The sequence below is a fragment of the Cyprinus carpio genome, chromosome B15 (genome assembly GCF_018340385.1).
Source record: "Cyprinus carpio isolate SPL01 chromosome B15, ASM1834038v1, whole genome shotgun sequence".
NCBI lineage: Eukaryota > Metazoa > Chordata > Actinopteri > Cypriniformes > Cyprinidae > Cyprinus > Cyprinus carpio.
This window is the reverse complement of record NC_056611.1, coordinates 12720640-12742548: the sequence shown is the minus strand read 5'-3', so window position 1 is coordinate 12742548 and position 21909 is coordinate 12720640. Positions and strand designations below refer to the sequence as shown.

The window sequence follows — 21909 nt, the reverse complement described above, 5'->3', positions numbered from 1 at the left end:
AATGATTTCTGAAGGATCATGTGACATTGAAGGCTGGAGTAATGATGCTGAAAATTCAGCTTTGCATCACAGGTATAAATTACATTTTCATATATATTAAAATAGAAAACAGTTGTTTTACATTAATGATAATATGTCACAATATTACTGTATTTTCATCAAATAAATGCAGCCTTGCTGAGCATAAGAGACTTGTTTTAAAAACAATCTTACCAAGCCCAAACTTTTGAGTGGTAGTTTCTGTTGTTTCAGTTAGTGATGTGCTTTTGTAGTGTAAGCTGGAGTTCCAGGACGTCGGAGGTGCTGTGGATCATGGAACTGCTTTTGGAAGGATCGCATTCGCTTGCCCTCAGGATCAGGACAGCTATTACATCAGCCAACAATATACATTCTACTTAGTGTCATTTTAAAGAAACGTCTTTGTTTTGCAGTTACCAGACATTGAAGCGCTAAAGAAAAAAGAAAAGCAGAAGATCCTAACCCCTCTTGTGAGGCTGGACACACCTGGAAAAGCCACGGTGGAAGTCGTCATTCTTGCAGATCCTGTGAGTCTTTATTGTCAGATGAGATGGATCCTGAGTATTTTCTTGGCTGAGTCGGACCTCCACTTAATGTAGGATGGCCATGAGATCTGCTTTGTGGGCGATGAGGCATTCAGGCAGCTTTCTGCTGTGGACCCAAAGGGGAATGATTTACAGTCTCACCACTTTATATAGGATCAAGTAAATCCTGTCATCCACTTTCAAACCGCATTCATGTGTATTCTGTGTGGTTGCTTTCACAGGCCATGGCTGCAGATAAGAGTGACGAGTGGTTTGCCAAACAGGATGTTCAGTCAACACTTTTTTTTTGTTATTATACATTTCAGTGGTTCGGAAATGAGGATCAAAATTCAGCAAGTACCCCTAAAAAACTGCATCTCTCTACTTTCTGACATGGCGCAAAAAATATGTATATTTGTGTAATTAATTCTAAAAAGTAAATTGTCATGATCATGTTGTTAATCTCTTGAAAGTGTAAATAGGTTTAATAAATCTAAAGAAGATAATCAGAAAGTGCAATTTTATAAATATTCAGTGGCTGTTAATTAATTGGTTATTACCAGCATCATGGTATACAGTACACCAAAGAGCAGAAAAAGAAAGATGGAAAGCTTTCATTCTGCGGACCATCAGAGATCAGTATTGTAATGCTTCTATATTAAAGTATGAGTTATTATAGATGTGAATAAGACAGAAACTGTGTGCTGTGTGTTCAGAGAAAAGCAGTGTGAATAATAGAGGGGAGAAAAAGAGTTAACTAAACACAGAATCTTGAATCTTATATACTTACAAAGTAAATCATGTTTAATTTAATATATCAACACTCAGACTTTCTAAACTTAATAAGGTTGAGAAGGTTAAGGACCAAGGTGACCTGTGGTCAGGTGACACTGTCTGAGATGAAGAAGAGTCAGCTGACTGTCCAATCATAAAACTGACAATTTACATACTGTGATTTATCATACTTAAGATAAGACCGAGAATTACAGGGTTTTCAGCTATAAAGATGGGAAGATTCATTAAACCTCCGTACCCCTTTAATTTAAAAAATAAGTAGCAGAAATATATTTTGTCAGTGCTCAGCTCATGGGACTTTTATTATAAAAAAAACTCACAAACATCACTTTCTAAAAAGTTAGTATTTCTGCCTTCACACTTGAAATATAAGTATTACAATGAGGAAAGCCCATTATTTAAATCCTAAGTCAGAATAAAATGTGGTTTATCAGCTTCACAGCGGATGTAATTATAATGTTGCGTGTTTAAGGAAGCGGATAAACACGATTAGCATGTCCGTTAGCCTAGCATGAGACGGAGGGGCGCTGCACACGGAAAGATCCGCTGCTCTGCAACACAAACCCTTTCAGGTGGGTAACCCGGCTTAAAAGCTGGTAATTACAATCAACACCTTAATTAGGAAGTTAAATGATTCTTGCTTGGAGTGCGCGGTAGTGTTTTGGCAGCTAATAGGATAACTCGACGTTGTTTTGCTGAAAACTGCAAGTTCCTCCCAACAGCTGTTTGCGGTGCCAGAGTGGCACAACACCGAGACTGAATCATCAAATCATCAGACTGTCTCGAGAATAAACATCTGTGCTGAATTATTATTATATTATTATTTATCGCACAGAGCTCTTAGTTTGTAAATCGACTTGATAATTAAAATGATAATAATTGCAACACGTTCTGCGTCTGTGTCACTATTCAGTTATCATTGTCTATATAACAAACACATTTCGAATACCTAATATTTTAGACGACTTATTGAATAAAGAAATGTAAGCGCACTAATTTGGATTCTTTGAGTATTAATGCACTTGCGTTCTCATTCCTTTTTCTGTATGCACTAATACCTAACATGCTTTGAGAGGTGTTCCTGCAGGGATTAATGTGAGTGAGTGTTGGACAGGTGTCTGAAGTCAGGTTTCTACCGGGTGCCATGGTTGTAGGCTGAACATCTGCAGCACAATGTCTGCCCTGCTGATTGCCATCTCGGTATTTCTCATCTTGGCGGTTGTATTGATTTTGATCTTTAGGTAAGAAGCCGTCATGCTTCAGTATGTACAGATATTGAAGATGCAATATCAAACCTATTAAATCTGCCCTCTTTGTGTTTTGTTAGATGGTTTGCATGCAGTTTGGCTGTCCGTTTTTTCCACAATGTCCTGAGTGCAGAGCTCAAGATCAGATCTGTGGGTCTTTTCTCAGTGCGAGGAATCAGTGTTCAGTTTCAGCCTCAACACACTCTGGTGGGTTTTGTTCATGCATCAATAAAACATACGTCACACAAACAGCATCTAATATCAGCCTTATTACAGTCCTCATAACCCTGTAGATCTTAACACATGAATTAATAGTCAAAACATCTATCTATCTATCTATCTATCTATCTATCTGTAAGTGTTTATTGAACTTTTAGACAAAAAATATTTTAAAAAGTTTACATATGTGCTTTGTCGAGGATCATTTTTAATGCATCAGCCTTTTATGGCTCATGTAGTATGACATGTCATATTTGAGGAGGCCCAAAAATAGGAATTTGGTGCAATTGCTAATATTTATATGGGCAAAAAAAAGTGTGAGGGATTTCTCGTGAATCTATGAAATCAGACTGCTTGCATAAAATACATGTACATATGAGCTGTCACTCTCTATCCTTCACATTTTTGTCTTAGTAAGATGATATTTAAATGCTAAGTTTTAAAATCAAAGCTCTGTAGTTTTTATTGTGGGGTGCAAAAAGATATAATGCAGTGCAATGATGATTGAGAGACGGACAAATAAATGCTCCTCAAAAGCCTGATGTATCGTATTTGATTTTTAAGTAATAAATGGATAATTAAGTAAAGCTAAGTTGCTTCAGTCAATCTTAAAATATGTCTACATATAAAAGTAATTTTTTCATTTACTTTATGAAAATCAGTAAAGATTTCACAGCGAAATGACTTAAAGACACATTTTCTACTAACTGAAGACAGACTTTTTTAATTTTTTTATAATCCTACTAAAAGGCCTTTTACTTGCTAAAAAGTATAAACTATCAGTCAGAAGGCATGTAGTAGATTATGTACAACAGGTCATGTTGATAATATAAAGGCCTTAGAAATAGAAATTTGCGTATCAGATATGATGCAGTAGTCTTTATGTAGTGAAGAGTTGCAACTGATGTGGTGCACTGATGTTTAATATGTGTTCTAGCACTCTAAAGCCTTTTTCTGTTTTGTAGGAAATTGACAGGATATGGATTTCTTGCAAAATAGTAAACCCGGACTTGCCGTAAGTATAATTAGAAGACGTCGTTAGTGTAAATATTGTCTGTTGATGATCGCTCATTGTGATTGTGTTGTATTTGTTAGGAGGTTTTTGGCGTTGTGTGTGGGTGAGGCTCGGGTCCGCTTTGACCTACAGGAGCCATTTAGGCCCCGGGCTCCTAAAAGCAATGAGGAGAATTCAAAAAGACCTCCTCCGAGTCCCTCTACCCTGCACCTCCTCTCTCAGGTAATCAACTTGACTGTTGTTTTGGAGAATCCCAGGCTCAGTACAAGTTATGCTGACATGCTGTTGATTACCACAGAAGAGATATATATATTGTTCTGAAGTAAAGAAAAGGGTGTTATAGTAATGCCCTTGCAATGAAATTCAATGGAGCAAGACACAAAGCCCATGCTATTTCAAAAATATCACTACAAGATTTAAAAGTTATACTCCTTAATGTTCACTTACTATAAATTATATCCTACCTTTTATCATCCAGTGGTGTGTGTTTTGCAGCTGCTGTCATTCCACATTGACTCTATAAATGTGATGGTGTTGAATCTGGCCCTGCCGGAGTCCCTCTGGCACATGACGTCCTCTGCCATCACTTTGCTGCTGGATCATCAGAGTAAAAGGTGATTAACCTGTGAAAAAGAAGAACTTCTTTTTAAAAAGACTTCTGCATGGTGTTGTGTGACTGATAGCTGTGTGCATAGTGGGTGAAGCTCACTTTACCAACCGAATAGGATGCACCAAAGTTTTAAAACCATTAAGCCTGTACTTATTTGCATGTTGTGACCAATATAAATTAGTAACAAATGGCCATGATTGACCATGGCAATAAATGGTCAATATCTAAATTCTATGCTATTTTGTCTAAATAAATAAATGAGGAACTATTTTAAATGTTACAAGTACAGTTTAGGCATCATAATATTATAACGCACAGTATGAGAAATGGATATTTATTTAATAGTGATATTAAGTTGCTAGTTTTTTCTTATAATTAGCGTTAAGTGAGAAAAAGGTACAGTAAAATTTAAAAAGATTGATTGATTTGTTTTTAAAAAAGTTTCTTTTGCTCAACAGGGCTGCATTTATTCGATCAAAAATAGATAAAAACAGTAATAATTTGAAAAATGGTTACAATTTAAAATAACTGTTTTCTATTTTTACTTTTTAAAATGTAATTTATTCTTCTGATGAATGAGGATAAAGCTGAATTCAGTCTTCAGTTTACATTTTGTTTTTCAGGATTCTTTTCTAAATAAAACGTTTAAAACAGCAGGAAATATTTCACAACATTGTAAATATTATACTGTCACTTTTTAATCAATTACCGGTAAATGCATCCTTGCTTAATAAAAGTATTAATTAAATAACAGAAAAAATCTTAATGACCCCAAACATTTGAATGCTAGCGTAATGAACATGCACATTTAATTATCCAATATCTACTGATACTGATAAATGTACTTTTTATTTTAATAACCAATATACCAGTATACAGTGCAGCCCTATTCCTGTTCCACAAGGATCAAGCCACAATCTTTCACCATTTTGGCCCTGACCAAGCCCTTTAGAGAAACAAGTTACCCAACTGCCTACTAAAATAACAACTTGCTGATATGTTGTCAGGTTGGCTTGGGATTTCTCAGTGGGACAACTTAGCAGTAAAGTTCTGAAGAGCAGCAGACTGGTATGTACAGCAAACATTCATGTGTTAAGGTATTAGATCACTATGTGTGTTGTGTACAAAACATAAATGTTAGTGTTAATGGTCACTAGGTGTTAACCGAATGGCTGTCCTCTCATTAGCAGGACACGTGTCTGGCTGAGGTATCGCTGAGTCTGGCCCTGAATGGTGACGTGAGTCTGCCTGGTCTGAGGCCGGGTCGTCTGGGACTGTGTGTGAGAACTCTGCTGGCTGAGCTTCACGAGGGCCTGTTCCTCAGCCAGTTCCCCAAACCTCCAGGAGCTGCTCCTGCCGTCTGCACAGCTCATACTGCAGGTTTGACGTTTACACTACACTCCTTACATTAAAGCTATGCAGTTAGTCAGAATACAGCTGAAATCGTAATTTAGCTCAGTGCAATTATCAAATGGAAAAGGCTGCTATTTCATTAAAACAATTTAAACTGGATGTTGTTAACAAAATAGATGCATTTGGCATCCTGCGGTTTCCCATCAAAATAAAAGCCTTTCTTTACAGTGAAATATTACAGTAGTATATTCTTATTTTGTTAAACATTTCTATTTAGTCATGATTATAGGTTTTTGTGCATCCCTGCTGTAAATCATTATGGCTTATAGTTTTTATTAATTTTTGGAATGTTTTTTTTTTAAATATTGCACGTCACCATTCATATATCTTCTATTTTAATTTCAGTCTAAGTTTTAGTAATTTTTTTTGGTTTTTAGTTATAAATATGTTTTTTTTTTATAGCTTATATTTTTTCTTCATTTGTTGTTACATATTTGAGTAACTCATGTTCGTCTTTAAATGTTGCCTTGGCACATAGCAGAAATAAAATTAGTTTATGTATTCTATTTTATTTCAGTTAACTTTTATATTATTTCAACTAGTGAAAACTAGTTAACCCTGTTGCATATATATTAATATATACTATACTATACTGTACTATAAGATTTCATATATATATATATATATATATATATATATATATATATATATATATATATATATATATATATATATATATATATACACACACACACACACACACACACACACACATATATATATATATATATATATATATATATATATATATATATATATATATATATATATATATATATATATATATATATATAAACATCTAAGCTTTAAATGTTAAAGCTTTTTGATGTTTGTGCCTCTTAGATGACGAAGAAGACTCTTACATCCAAACTGAAGCAGTTGAGCGTCTTCATGACCTGATTCCTCAGAAGGTCAATGTGGATTTTGAAAACACTAATATCACACTCTCCATGCACAGTCAGAAGAGGTGAGCAGTGAGGTTACAGTTCTTGTGATCAATCTTGAATTAGATTTTTGTGCTCTAACAAACTATGTTTGTATTCCAGACATTTGAACTGGACTTTAAAATCTCTGAAACTGGGTTATGATCGTGATGATGAGCAGCTTCCTCTGAAGAGTTTCTCCCCTGAGCTCAGTTTCCCACAGAGCCGCCTGGAGCTTCTGCTGGAGGGTAAAGTACACAAGAACACACTCATTATCATTTTACTTTGAGTTAGAGATCTGAACACACACTTAAAGCTACGTATTGTGGGTACTGGGTGTTTTTCAGATGGTCTTTTACTGTCACAAAGCCGACAGAGAATTATATGTCTGAACACACTAAGAACGATACTGCAGGTGAGTTGTTTTGCTCGCTTTCTATATGATTTCTCTATGCAAATCAAAATCTTTCTTTGATATATGTTTTGCAGCTTCTTCATTATTGTCTCTGGCTTCACTCTCTCTTAAGTGACATCTGTTGACATCTCTAGCACGGTCACCATCAACACTTGTATCATCCACTACCGTCATCAAGAGTTCTCCCATTGGCTGGACATGTTGTCATGGGACCAGCTCTCTCATAAAAAACCAACTCATGGAAAAAGGTAGAAATTGGCCGCTTGCTTTCTGAGCATCCCATATTGAGCACAATGGGCAGTAATGGAGGTCTTGTTTGTTGTTCTGTCATAAGTGTCCTTTCGTCTCTCCCAGGCGTTTCCCACAGCTGGACGCTCCCCTGATGATAAACTCTTCCGTGTCCAATGTTAATGTGTCAGTACAGTTGGGAGATACGCCACCCTTTGCCCTGGGCTTCATCTCAGCCAACACTGGTAAATAGAGAAGTGTGGCTCTTGAATGCTGTTAAAAACAACAGACAGCTGAACAACCCATTCAGATTAGATTGGATTACTCTAAATTACCGCAGGTTTGGTTCTCTACCAGTTAGAGATGAATGAGAAAGTATTGCTGTGATTTCTGTAGCTCAGCTTTATAGAAGACGTTTTCATGAAGATAAGAATTTTGAAAAGCACAATTTCAAAGGCCAAAAAATATTTTGCGACACTGATCTGCACAGGAATATCACATTAAATGTGGTATTTTGAAATGTAATTAATTTCTTTAATTACATTGATATATAATTATTTTATAAAAAATACACAATTCATAATGTAATATTTAATATTGTTAATATTATTATTCATATAAAAATGTCATATTGAAATATATAATGTTAAAATATGTTTTTGCTGTAAAATATTTATTATAATAATTTAATGATCTAAATATGTCACTTTGCCTTGTCAGTGAACTGTAGGCACTAGGCAGTGTTATTGTAGTATTATTTATATAGCATCATAGTATTTTTAATATTTTGAATTACTTTTTTAAATTGTTTAAAAGCTCATTTTAATCATTTTATGTGCTTTTGTCAGGTTTATTCTTTAATTTAAATATTTATGTTTAGCTTTAATTTATTTCAGTTTTAGTTTTAAAATCTTTTTTTTATTAATATTCTAATATTTATCATTTATTTAATTTAAACTTTATTTCAATTATACAACAACTAGTTTAATTGATTTAGTTATTAATATCAACACTGAATGGAGTCGCAAAACCTAAATTCTCTTTTCAAAATGAATAAAGTGCAGTTTCCTTTTTTGGTCAACTTCTGGTAAAATAGAATTGATTGAACACTTCAGTTCAAAAGTGTCTCTGCTGTGATGTGTGACTGAATCTGGTGTGTCTCACAGAACTGCAGCACTTGTTGGGTTCAGAAGAGGATGACGTGAAGAGTCTGACTGTGACTGAGAAAGCCTCTCTGTCCCTGGATCATTTCTGGTGGCGTGTGGGCCAGGGTTCCCATATCCAGCAGGCTCCTCACCCAGCTGGAAAACATGTCTGGGGGGAAGCCCTTATCCTAGACTCTCTCACACTGCAGGTAAAATCAATATGCATTTATGTACTAAGTCATTATTTATCATGAAAGGTGGGCTATATTTTTTAAATAATAACCATTTGGCTTTACATCACGCCCTTTTTAATGAATCCACCCACAGGGCAGCTATAGTAAGTCGAGGACGGTGAACTCCAGCCCTTCTGGGAGCGCTTGTATGGAGTCCAGTCTGAAAGGCCTGCAGCTGGAAGTGTCCGAGACCTGCACTCTGTGTCTGTCACGTCTGTTCTCCGTTCTCAAACTGGACAAAGCACAGAACGTCTCCTCACGTTCCACTCCAGAAAAGCCTTCAACCCGTCTACCACCTCTCTTTAAGTTTAAACTCAGTCTTGAGGATGTAAACGCATTCACACTCTCCAATGTGGCAGGTGGGAACTAAAAGAAGCCCTTAAAAAAACAGTTACACTCTTGTTTTTACTTCCTTGTATTCAAAAAGTTATTCAGTACATGTTTCAGTACCTGAGAGTTTGTTTTTCTTTGTTGCATTAAAGGGGCTGTTGCAGTGAGGGTGGACACAGTGGAAGCTGAAGGATCGGGGGAGAATTCGAATGTTTCTGTCCAAGGTGTTTCTTTGGCTGTGGTGAAGGCCCTCACTGAGAGTATAGAGCCCTGCTGTCCAGCCGCCCAAACTCCCAACCCCATCCTGACCCTAACAGCGTTTACTGTCTCCTACCACATCAGCGGCCGCAGTCTGGAGGTACTACACACAGCTGTCATGACTTCCATCACCTAGGATCACCTATTACAGGCCATGACTATTACAGTATAAAACAAACCTTAATTATTGTTGCATTTATTATAAACGCCAAGCCTAAACAATTTCTGAAACAAAACAAAAGAAAAAATATTGTCTTGTGGGAAATATGCTATACAGATAAATCATGTACCTTTCTCATTCGACATGAATATAAATGTCTGTGCTTTGCACGTTTTGCACGCTTGATTTAATTGGATTATAAAAGTCACTTTGGAATATACTGTTGTGGTCAACATTTTAAATACACTTTACAGTATCTGCAAGATGTTAATTATTTTACCAAAATAAGAGGGATCATACAAAATGCATATTATTTTTTTATTTAGTACTAACCTGAATAAGATATTTCACATACTCCACAAAAGGAAATAATAGTTGAATTTTTAAAATGAGCCCATTCAAAACTTTACATACTGTACACTTGTTTCTTAATACAGTCATTTCCTGGATGATCTGCAGCATTTTTTTTTTTTTTTTTTTTTTTTTTTTTTTTTTTGTGATAGTTGTTCATAAGTCCCTTGTTTGTCCTGAACAGTTAAACTGCCTGCCGTTCTTTAGAAAAATCCTTCAGATCCCGCAAATTCTTTGGTTTTCCAGCATCTTTTGCATACTTGAACAGTTTCCAACAGTGACTGTATAATTTTGAGTGTATTACAGTGTAGTACTACATTGTAGACTTGTATTCCACAAACATGGCTTAGATTACAGCATTTGTTTCAAATTCAGTTGCCCTTGTAATCTTTAATCAAAACAATTGTACTTCTCCTCCTCCTCGCTGTGATATCTTTTCTCTGATGACGTGTGCATCAGCACAAGGGAAGGATAATAATCCCTCCCCTTTATCAACCTGTCGCTCATGAGGCCACGGCAATTACCAAACATCAACGTTCCAATCAATTCATGATGGACAAAATTAATTTTTCACCTTATTCGTTTTACTTAAATATACATTACAGTAGAGAAGAAAACATGATCATGGTTTCCATTTCATGCCAGCTTTAACCACATTTTGTTTTCATTTCCTCCCATCATCATCTGATCAGGTGCGGAGTGAGAATGCTTTAACAGTGCAGTGGACAACATTGGATCACATGTTTTTGTATCAGCACGTCACAGAGAGTCAAAGCTATTGGAAAGCACTGTCTGAATCTCTAATGCTACAACAGAAGGATGATACAGAGTCTGCAGACTCTTCTTCTGGCATGTTAGTGTGTGTAGAGTTGGCAAGCACACGGCTCACCGCCCATGTGGCCGAGACTAACTTCATCACCTTCAGCACAGAAGCACTGTCGCTCTCCAAACGGCCCGGAGCCGTGCTGATGAAAACTCCTCATTTGGTGTTCAGCTTTGATGGCAACGACATCTTCTCCTTTTCTGGAGCCGAGGTGCAGATGCTGGATGAGCTTGAGGTGATGCAGCAGCACAGATCTCAGTTCCCTTTCCTCCAAACATCTCGCAATCGCACTTGGCTCTTCACTGCACCCAACCTTGCCATTGAGTTCCCTTACCAGTACAACTTCTCCGACACTTTCGATAAGGCCATCAGCGTACAGAAGTGGCTGAAGACCCTACACAGCAGTGCCGCCCCGTCAACAGAACCTTGCCGCCTTCCGCCTGACCTACTGGTCCGAATCAACCAGTTCTCCTTCGTGTTCCTGGACGATGTCTTTGAGATCAAACTACGCGACAATTACGAGCTAATGAAGGATGAAAGCAAGGAAAGCGCCAAGCGCCTGCAGCTGCTGGACAAGAAAGTGGCCGACCTACGCAAGCAGCACGGCGAGCTCCTACCGGCCCGTAAGATTGAGGAGCTGTACACCTCCCTTGAGCGCAAGCACATCGAGATCTACATTCAGCGGTCCAAGCGGCTGTATGCCAACACGCCCATGCGCAAGTCCCTGCTCACCTGGACGGTGTCAGACTTGGAGCTGGTGGTGCTTGCGGATCAGTCGTTGCACGGGCCTGAGCGGATCCGAGAGCAGCTGCGAGACATTGATGGCATCAGCCCCTTCCCCAGAGACGGCCTGCAGCTGGTGATCCAGTGGTGCCGTGCTTTTAAATTCAAGCTTAATGCATTTCTGGGTAAGTCAAGTGTACTTAAATATAGGGATGGCCGATGTCCTGCAGAGTTTGCCTCCAACTTGCCACAACTCACCTTACCTGTTGTTCCAGTAGAGGCTTGCAACACCAAGGTCATGGGTTTGATTCCCATGAAATGTAACCTTAATTGCAATGCAAGTTGCTTTGGGTAAATATAATGTATAAATATAAATGTACCTGGAAGTTTCTAGTAGTCTGGAAGAATAAGGTGGTTTATTTGAGGTTAGGGCTAAACTCTACAGGACAGTGGCCCTCAGCGACCATGATTGCACACCCCTGCTTTAATACATAATCCAATAAATGATGCTTGCTTTGTTAGTTAGGGAATTTTTATTGTAAGTAATCTCACACGTCTGTTCCAAACACAGTAAACTCCTTACCTAGACACCATTTTAAGTTAACAGATTGTGGTAATGCTAAGAATAGCTTATTTAGATGGAGCTGAAATAATAGCTAATTTAGCTGGGGCCTAAAAATTATTTTGGTAATTGTGTTATGTGCTTTTGTATTATTTTATCATCTATCTATCTATCTATCTATCTATATATATATATATATATATATATATATATATATATATATATATATATATATATCTATCTATCTATATATATATTTCTAAGTAGTTTTAATTTATTTCAGTTTTATTTCACTAGCTTGGTAAAGAAAAAAATAATAATCATCCAAGATGGCCAAAATGAATGCCAATTGCAAATTAATTCATTACTGAAAGGTGTTGTTAAAATTGCTTCAGTTTAATTCAGAATTGACTCAATATTTGTGCCCTTTGTGTACTTAGAGTATTGAGCTATTCGCATAGCAACATTCTAATATCAAACTCTATTAGAATCAATTTTAAGTGTTGTTTGCGGAGTGCTACATTTGCAAAGTGCTATTTTCAGTCACGTATGAGAGTCCATGATGACTAGCATTCTTGTTTCCTGTGTTGTTCAGTGCGAATCCGAGACTATCCTCGTTATTTGTTTGAGATCAGAGAGTGGTCGCTGTTGGGACGTCTGATGGGCACCGAGCAGGACGGGCAGCTGATAGCAAAGCGCAAACAGGTGGTCAAACTCGGCCAGCCATGGGGTGATGTGACCGTTTACAGAAATATGCCACCACTGAAGTTCTACTATGACATCCATTGTGAGTCACAACACTCTCTTGATCTTGTAAGTCTGTAATGTGATAATGCAGCAATGTGACCGGTCTAATTGTTCGTATAGCGAATATTTCCCTCTACACCATTGTGTGGGGGCCGTGCTGGGATCCTGCTTGGACGCTGATTGGTCAGGCTGTTGATTTACTGACCAAACCCACAGCTGACCCGTCCCCCCTTCTGGCCTGGTGGGATAAAAGCAGACTTCTTCTGCATGGCCGCTGGGTAATGGACATCGAACAGGCCAACCTGCATCAGCTCGCTACTGAGGTACTAACAACACACCCAGGCTCCCTGCTAAAAACAGCTTATACTTTTAAATATCTAATACTAACTATAATTGCATAGGACCCTTACAACACCACGGAGAACCTGCACTGGGAATGGAGCAAGCTGAACTTTGACTGGAATCCTGGGCAGTTTGTCTTCAAGGGTGACCTGGACGTCAACGTTAGAACAGCCTCCAAGTACATGAGTAGTAGTTGCATTGCATTACAATGTGACATTTTGAATTGAGTTTGATCATTTAAATCTGTCTGGTCTGTTTCTATACAGGTATGATGATATCTGCTTCCTGCACCTCCCGAGCCTTTGTATGACACTTGACCTCCAGTGGTTATGCCATGGTAATCCACATGACCACCATGCTGTAATGCTCTGTGCTGTGGAGAGCATTGCGGATGTCACCTCAGGCCAGCCACACGACTCCTACAGAGCCTTTCGCTCTGAAAACCTCAACCTCTCCATCACCATGGACCTCGACCAGCACTGTGGTAAAGGTTAGAGCTATAGCCTTTAGTGTATTCCAGGCTTGAAGGTCATTTCAGCTCTGGTTTTAAAGGCTTGTGTTTTCTCTCAGAGCTCAGTCAGCCAAGAATCCTCCTCTACAGCAGCACCCTGCGCTGGATGCAGAACTTCTGGGCCACGTGGACCAGTGTGTCCCGGCCCATCTGCAGAGGCAAGCTCTTCCACAGCCTCAGACCCATCCGCAGGAAGCTCGGCCAGCACTACAAACAGATGTCCTATACAGCATGTTTTCCACAGCTACAGGTGACACTCATAAAATAGCGTATTCTTATCATTCAAAGGATGTTTTGTCATATTGGAAAGATTTTTTTGTAATTGTGATGAAATATGCAAGGATAAAATGTTCCTGTGCAGGTCCATTACTGGGCATCATTTGCTCAGCAGAGAGGCATTCAGGTGGAGTGCAGTAAAGGTCATGTCTTCACCCGAGGAGCACAGAGGCTCATCCCACAGGGTGAGAGACCAAACATCCTCAGTCACCCTCTCCACTTGATATACTATTGATATGTTCTGCTGAAATGATCCATGCATGTTTTACAGCTGGCACTGTGATGAGACGACTGATCTCCGAGTGGAACGTTACTCAGATGGTGAGCGAGCTCTCTCTGGTCACCGTGCACCTCATGGCCTCCACATGGGACGAGACAGCTGACCACCAGATCAACGCCCAGGTGAAGAAGACACACCTGCTCAGCCTGTCCTCACTCAGCTACCAGAGACAGAGCAACCGCATAGAGGAGGTAAGACACTCAAATCGCATTTGAGAGACTCCAGTTGTTCATTTATCTACAAGAAATACAATTTTGCTATATATTATTTAATATAAAATGAACGCCTTTACTAATTGACAAACCAACAATATCTCCGCTTAAATTGTCTCAGGAGGTAAACTTAAAAGACGAGAGCAATGCTTTCTACACGCACAAGTTGTGTTTGGTGGACCTGAGGGCTTCTTGGACCACCACCAACCGGAATATTGCCTTTGGTTTGTACGACGGCTATAAGAAAGCAGCTGTGCTGAAGAGAAACCTCTCCACCGAGGCTCTGAAGGGTCTGCGGATCGACACCCAGGTGCAGATGAAAAAGTTGAAACGCTCCATGTCCAGCTACTCCTCCAACACAGGTCCTGCTACACCTGTCATCACCACAACCACTCGCCCAGAGAAGAGTCAGAATGAAGGTTGGCTCTTCTTGTGACTGCCTGCCTAAAAATCTGGTGTATATTATTGCTCATTTGCCGGTTTTTTTTTTTTTTTTTTTTTTTTGGTCCAGACTAATAAAATTTTTGCAGTTTGGAAATGGTCAGTCTTCAGTGTACCAAGGCTTTCTTTGCCCCAGTTGATGTGGTTTTCTGGTCCTTTTTAGGAACGTCCATGCTACAGAAGCTTATCGAGGAGACCGATAAGTTTGTGGTCTTCTCTGAAGAGGACGCAGGAGTGAGCGACCAGCTCTGTGGAATTGCCGCGTGCCAGACGGATGACGTTTACAACCGCAACTGGTTCATAGAGCTTGTCAACGGTCAGGTATGAATTCCGCTTTGAGAGCAGTAACCTGTAGTGCAAGGTACTCTTTTAGCAGATCTAAACATCTTCCCATGTGCATGGTGTTCAGATGATGCTGCGAGGCACTGAGACTGCCGGATGCGTGCTGGTGTCTGCCGCCAAGGCACAACTACTGCAGTGTGAACACCATCCTGCTTGGTACAACGACACACTCAAGCAGAAGACCACTTGGACGTGCCTCCTGGATGGTATGCAGTACTTCGCCACCATGGAGCAAAACCCCTCTGAACAGGAGGACTGGCAGCTGTGGCTGGAGGTGGGTTCAGATGTACAGTTATCATGCATTTATAACCAATGAAACATTGCATTATAGCAATCAGTTCTCATTTTGTAAACCTACAGGTGAAGAACATTGAGGAACACAGGCAGAGGAATCTGGACTCCGTCCTGGAGCTGATGGAGAGTGGCCAGGCTGTTGGAGGCATGGTCAGCACCACCACAGGTGTGCAATTGTAACTCTTGAGTTCATAACAACATTTAGCTCTTGGGATGGACCACCTTGTAATGCCCTAGAAGCTCTACAGAATATCCTGGCAACTGCATAGCAGCTTGTTAAAAATGTTCAAAACACCCAAAGACTCTTTAAAGCAGGGGTGCCAAGCTCATCTTCTGGAGGGCCACAGTCTTGTCAATTTGAGTTTGCTCCGATACTCATACCTGTAGTTTCCAAATAGTCCTGAAGGACTTTATTACCCTGATCAGGTGCGTTTAATTAGGGTTGAAGCTAAACTCTGCAGGACTGTGTTCACCAGGTACTGTGTCTGGCACCCCTGCTTTAAATGAAACACACGAAATCTATGGGCCCTTGATACACTATTCTGCCAAGCCCGCACTAATATGAGCTCCACAGCAGACATTTACATCACAAATGTGTAGACTGGGAAGAGCATGAGGGCTTCTGATTCCATTTGGGACAAGGCCATTGAGTATTACAATTTCTCCTATTGATCTTTCTACAAGTGGCCCATCTCTTGTCCATATTGCATTGTGGCAACAACTTTTGCACGTCCAATAAGCAGCCGCAGTCTAGTCTATTAGACTTGTTTCTTCTTGCTCTGATTTAGATTGGAACCAGCCGTCCCAGGTGCAGGAGACCCAGCAGGTCCAGCGTATCATCTCTCGCTGTAGCTGTCGCATGTACTACATCGGGTACAGCCACGACATCGACCCTGAACTGGCCACCTCCATCAAACCGCCAGAGATCAGTGACCGCCATGAGAAGGAGGACCTTTTAAAGAAACAGGCTGGTATGCGACCTCAAGCAAAACAGGATCTGACTTATGATGCTGGTAGTTGTTCTGTCAGAAATATGTTGCTTTTTCTTTCTGATCATATCAGGTGCAGTCGACACTTTCACCCTCATCCACAATGACCTGGAGATTTCCACCAATCCTGTGCAGTACTCCATGATCCTGGACATAGTCAATAACCTGCTGCTCCACGTGGAACCCCGGCGCAAGGTTCAAACTGACTGTAATTGTCTGGACACCAATTCTAGAATGAATTCTTGTGTTGTTTGCTAATCTGCCAGATCTTTTGCATTGTTTAGGAGCACAGTGAGAGGAAGCAGCGTGTACGTTTCCAGCTAGAGATCTCCAGCAACCCTGAGGAGCAGCGTAGCAGTATCTTGCACCTTCAGGAAGCGGTACGCCAGCATTTGGCACAGATCCGTTGCCTGGAGAAACAGATCTACTCCAATATGAGGGTTAGTGCACATCTGCGGTTAGTTTAGTTCACCTGAACCATCAGCCATCCACATAGCTTTTCATAAGAGGGCATTTCCTCAAGACTACTTTGAGGTTCTTCATAATGACCTTTTATCTGACTCTTACAGTCCCAGTCAGAAGAGTTCAGAGGAGAAGAGGTGTCGGACATCAACCTGCGCCTGCAGAATCAGCTCAACCAAGAGAAGACGGACATGCAGATGAAGAGTGAGGAGCTCAACATCCTCATCCGGTTGGTCACTAGCAGAATTCTAGCTGTTGATCATTCTTTGGCAATATTAGTTCAAAATGGTTGGTTATATCAAAGTTCTTTGCCTCCTCTCAAGTGTTTTAAGGACTTCCAACTGCAAAAAGCAAACAAACTGGAGCTGCGTAAACCCCCAGAAGACGTTAGTGTTGTGCGACGTACCGAGTTCTACTTTGCTCAGGCGCGCTGGTGTCTCACAGAAGAAGATGGACAGCTGGGTATAGCTGAACTTGAACTGCAGAGGTTCATGTACAGTAAGGTGAGTCTGCAAGGACAGAGGTTGTGGTCGAAGATACTGAATGTTCTTTGCTAATCATTGGTAGAACGTTAGCTACTGTGTATGTGACCATGCTATAATGTTCTCTTCCACAGCTGAACAAGTCTGATGACACAGCAGAACATCTCCTGGAACTGGGCTGGTTCATCATGAATAACCTGCTTCCCAATGCTGCGTACAAGGTACTGCTGCTCAATGATTCACACTGGATGTCCAAGTTGGGGAAATAACTAAACCATGTGACAGTTGAGATGTGTTATTGAAAATCTGCTGTTATTGATCTCTAACTTCTGCAAATGTGTCTGTGTGGCTGTTTACACATGTTTAAAGGGATACTCCACCCCAAAATGAAAATTTTGTCATTAATCACTTACCCCCATGTCGTTCCAAACTCATAAAAGCTTTGTTCTTCTTCAAAACACAATTTAAGATATTTTGGATGAAAACCGGGAGGCTTGTGTCTGTCCCATAGACTGCCAAGTAAATTACACTGTCAAGATCCAGAAAAGTATGAAAGACATCATCAGAATAGTCCATCTGCCATCAGTGGTTCAACCGTAACCGTATGCTCTTCTGTATCAGCAGCACATCCTTGTGGCACGGATGATACAGAAGAGGATACATAGCTTACGGTGATATGGAGAGATGGACTATTCTGACAATGTCTTTCATACTTTTCTGGACCTTGACACTGTTATTTATTTGGCAGTCTATGGGACAGTCACAGACCTCCCGGTTTTCATCCAAAATATCTTAAATTGTGTTACGAAGACGAACGGAGCTTTTACAGGTTTGGAACGACATGAGGGTAAGTGATTAATGACAAAATTTTCATTTTGGGATGGAGTAACCCTTTAAACAGTCTGAACTGAAGCCTGCATAGAGGGCTGGTTTAGTGTGTGTTGATTTTTTTTTTTTTTGGTTCCATTTGTTAGAGAGGGAGCAGGACGGTCTATTAATTGTCCAACAAACAATTAGTTAGAGGTCAGCTAGACAATTAAATTTGAATATACTACAATAAACATAATATGCAAAAAAACAGACAAATAGTATTTTAACTGTTATTTTTAAAATAACATGTTAACATCATTCTTGTTTGACAGCTAGTAGACTTGTCAACTGTCTTGCTCCTTTACAGTCCCCTAGTTTACTAATTTGTCTAACAACCAACTAGTTAGTTAATTGGGGTCAACTAAATGAGTAGATCTCATATTAGCAGGTAACATGTTAACTATATTCTGGTTTGACAACCAGTTAACCATCCTGTCCCTTGATGAACCATCCTGTCACTTAGTTACTGTCACTAATGTATCCAACAACCAGCTAGTCAATTAATCAAGTGTCAACAAACCGAGTAGTTAACATTTTAGCTGTGAAATTTAGTGTGAAATGTTGACAATATTCTAGTTTGACAACCAGTAGTCTTGACTGTCCTGTCCCCTGATGATCATCTAGTTTATTAGTTGTCCAGCAGCCAACTAGTTAGTTAGTTAGTTAGAAGTCAACTAGGCAATTAGTTTGCATTTTGCCTGTAATATTTAAAGTAATGTGAACATTATTGTTGTGTGTAGGCTTGTAAACCATGCTGTCCCCTGATGGTCACCTAGTTAACTAGTTGTCAAACAACCAACTAGTTGATTAGTTAGGGGTCATCTAGTTTGTTTATTTTTTTGAGTATTTTACCTCCAATATTTACATACAAGGTAAATGTACATGTAAATGATATTGAGATTGATTATTTTAATTTGAAACATTTTCATCATAATGACAGATATAATCAGTATTATTATGGATTATTATCAGCTATCGTAATACTGCCTTACTAGCACTGCTTTCACAATAAATTTCACAATAACGTTAGACCATTGTCTTGTGAACATGACCCTAAACCAGCCTAATTATACAGGACTTCCAACTAGTCATTCAGACAACCCACAACTAGTTAATTTTGAATATTTTAGCGTTTTGCACATCTCTACTATTTGTTAATTCTGTAACTCTTGGTTTCTCTTGTGCAGCATGTAAGGGTAAGTATGGAGTGGGTAAAGTCCTATGTTTGTTAGTCAACACCTTTGTCTTCATCCAGACATATGCCTGCTCAGAAAGTTTGTTCCTGTTTGAACAAAATTCACCCGCATTCTCACTTGTAGTTTGATATCGCAGGCTAGTTGCATTGCCTTCCAAGTTTACGTCTTTTGTCTCTTTTTTTTATATTTTTACATTGGTCCAATCATTTTCAGTTGGCTTTGACCTGCAGGATATGCAACCATGTACATGTTTTCCTTTGTTTCGTGTTTTGCATCCGAACAAACACAAGTACTTCAGTCCGTTGGGTGAAACTGTGCTCATGTTCTGTGTTTAAGGTGGTTTTGCGCCCTCAGAGCCCCTGCCAATCAGGACGCCAGCTTGCCCTCCGTATCTTCAGTAAGGTCCGCCCCCCGGTGGGAGGGATTTCCGTCAAAGAGCACTTTGAGGTCACTATCATGAAACCCATTCTTGTTTATATCATAACACTGTAGGATCCTATTCACACATACAGCTGTCCTCTTCTTTCTGTTTTTATTTGTAGGTAAATGTGGTACCACTCACCATTCAGCTCATGTACCAGTTCTTCAAGAGGATGATGGGATTTTTCTTCCCCGGGAGAAATGTGGAAGAAGAGGAAGTTGGGGATGAAGAAGACAAGTTTAGATTGGTTACTACAGGTTTGTGAAATGTTCGTTGTCATGAGTATGACCTTCCCACCACAACTGGGATATTCAACTGTTCACAATCACATCAAATTCAAATCTTTCAAAATTTGAATTAAAATTCATCAAGTACAAGAAGTGAAAACGATGCTGATCCTCTAGAAAGCTAGAATTTGTCTTTACGTTCCTGTTTTAACCACTCTTTGAACTCGCTGCACTGACATCCATAGTGCAGCCCATGCTGATCGATATCAGTTTACATTGATTTTTCTTTTTTTTCCTTTGTGCTCTAGTGAGGGTATTAGATTACGATGTTAGGTCACATTGATGGCCCATCCTGAGCTATTAAAAGCTCATCACTCTGTGTCTGGTAAGGCTTCAGGGTGACTTTCATGTGCATTGTGGAGTGTCTAAAGCTTGTTTTCTTAAATCACAGGTGTCGTGAAACCCAGGCAGCTCTCTGACGACTCCATAGGAGGGCTTGGAACTGGGAAAGGGGTGACGCAAGGGTTAAATCGAACCGCTGGTGTCAGGAGGTCCTTTCGCAAACCACCTGAGGTATTATATTATTACAATTATTACAAATGTCTAGGCTACTTATTATATGTATCGCCTTAGTTTATTAATTACAGATCATTATTTGCGTTCTGCAATGATTGTAACATTGTAGATGCAAGTCATTAATTGAGTGTAGCAAAGTTTTTTGACCTCTGAATGTCTTCCCCATTCAGCATCCCGTTGATGACATTGATAAGATGAAAGAAAGAGCAGCCATGAATAATTCTTTCATCTACATCAAGATTCCTCAGGTTCCCCTCTGCGTCAGTTACAAGGTTGGTCCTGACAAAGGCTCAAAGTCTAAAAGACACAAGTATTTATTTATCAAATAAAATTACAAAGTCACAGTAGAACAGCCTTAATGTGAAATATTACAGTTTAAAATACTGTTTGAAAATGCATTAGCAAATCAGACACAATTTCAGAGATCTGAGTTACACGATGAGGAGTGATCATAAAATGACACTGCCTTTAGAAGTAAGAAGCACATTAAAATCATTTGTAATGTTTTTAAGTTTTACAACAAAGTCTTTGCAAATATATGTTGTTAATATTTGATTCACGTCATGCCCTGGTGTGACCCTATGCATTTCTCTTGTGGTGTATCTGTAGGGAGAGAAGAGCAGTGTAGACTGGAAGGATCTGAATCTGGTTCTGCCCTGTCTGGAGTATCATAACAACACCTGGACCTGGCTGGACTTCGCTATGGCTGTGAAGAGAGACAGTCGTAAGGCTCTGGTCGCACAGGTAATCACTCGCAAACCTCTCAGTCCCAAACTCAACTTTAAACTACATGTAAGAATGTAGTAGTATGCCTCTGTTCACATTTCGTTAAACTTTATCCCAAATAAATAGATGATAAAGGAGAAGCTGCGGTTGAAACCCGCCTCCGGCTCAGAGTCTCGAGGTAAAGTGATGGATGGGAAAACGGACAGCAGCCTCCAGCAGCAGGTGGAGGATGAGAAAGCGAGACTTCTGATCGGCTTCAGCAACGCTGACAAGAGCTCCAGCAAAAAGAGCATCTTCAGTCGCCGCAAGTGAAGCTCCTTCATAGAAATGCTGCTGTGCTATACCAAGTCCCAGTCTGTAGGAGAAGGGACGAATGATGATAACCAAACCCATTCCGAGGTCTCTGTCCTCTTCACCAGTGGTGCCTTTAAACGTCCGCGCTGGGTGTGGACACAGGAACCAGCACCTGGTCCTGCTATTGAAAAAGGGATTGTCATTCTACTGTCTAATATGAGTGCTGTAC

The 21909-nt window shown here is 39.7% G+C and overlaps 1 protein-coding gene across 5 annotated transcripts; it reads left to right on the top strand.

Annotated features, from left to right (window-relative positions):
- The first annotated feature begins 1660 nt into the window (after positions 1-1660).
- On the top strand, positions 1661-21857 carry LOC109069605 (protein KIAA0100-like). Of its 5 annotated transcripts, XM_042739274.1 has the most exons (41): positions 1661-1909; positions 2452-2578; positions 2665-2791; positions 3769-3818; positions 3899-4040; positions 4314-4432; positions 5436-5496; positions 5616-5808; positions 6685-6808; positions 6888-7012; positions 7112-7179; positions 7291-7427; positions 7534-7652; positions 8574-8761; positions 8880-9144; positions 9268-9473; positions 10577-11615; positions 12588-12779; positions 12860-13062; positions 13141-13259; positions 13348-13571; positions 13652-13842; positions 13954-14053; positions 14140-14339; positions 14482-14779; positions 14965-15122; positions 15211-15417; positions 15504-15603; positions 16226-16408; positions 16500-16621; positions 16711-16866; positions 16996-17121; positions 17212-17391; positions 17505-17591; positions 19428-19436; positions 19773-19883; positions 19979-20114; positions 20536-20657; positions 20831-20932; positions 21270-21404; positions 21513-21857. In XM_042739274.1, exons 2-41 carry the CDS (start codon positions 2511-2513, stop codon positions 21696-21698), a joined length of 6678 nt encoding a protein of 2225 aa, XP_042595208.1. In that variant the 5' UTR covers positions 1661-1909; positions 2452-2510; the 3' UTR covers positions 21699-21857. The 5 variants fall into 5 exon arrangements, 1 of the variants encoding a protein (XP_042595208.1); XR_006156545.1 differs by lacking the exons at positions 19428-19436; positions 20536-20657; positions 20831-20932; positions 21270-21404; positions 21513-21857 and having other exon boundaries at positions 1663-1909; positions 16996-17117; positions 19979-20040; XR_006156547.1 differs by lacking the exons at positions 19428-19436; positions 19979-20114; positions 20536-20657; ... (1 more) ...; positions 21270-21404; positions 21513-21857 and having other exon boundaries at positions 1662-1909; positions 5619-5808; positions 16996-17117; positions 19773-19826.
- The last annotated feature ends 52 nt before the right edge of the window (positions 21858-21909 follow it).

Bases quoted from the DNA above. Each gene is read 5' to 3' on its own strand.
- LOC109069605 (XM_042739274.1), top strand. From the start codon at position 2,511: ATGTCTGCCCTGCTGATTGCCATCTCGGTATTTCTCATCTTGGCGGTT. The intron at 4,433-5,435 runs GTGATTAACCTG...ATATGTTGTCAG, and splicing joins CTGGATCATCAGAGTAAAAG to GTTGGCTTGGGATTTCTCAG. The intron at 15,123-15,210 runs GTATGAATTCCG...CATGGTGTTCAG, and splicing joins TAGAGCTTGTCAACGGTCAG to ATGATGCTGCGAGGCACTGA.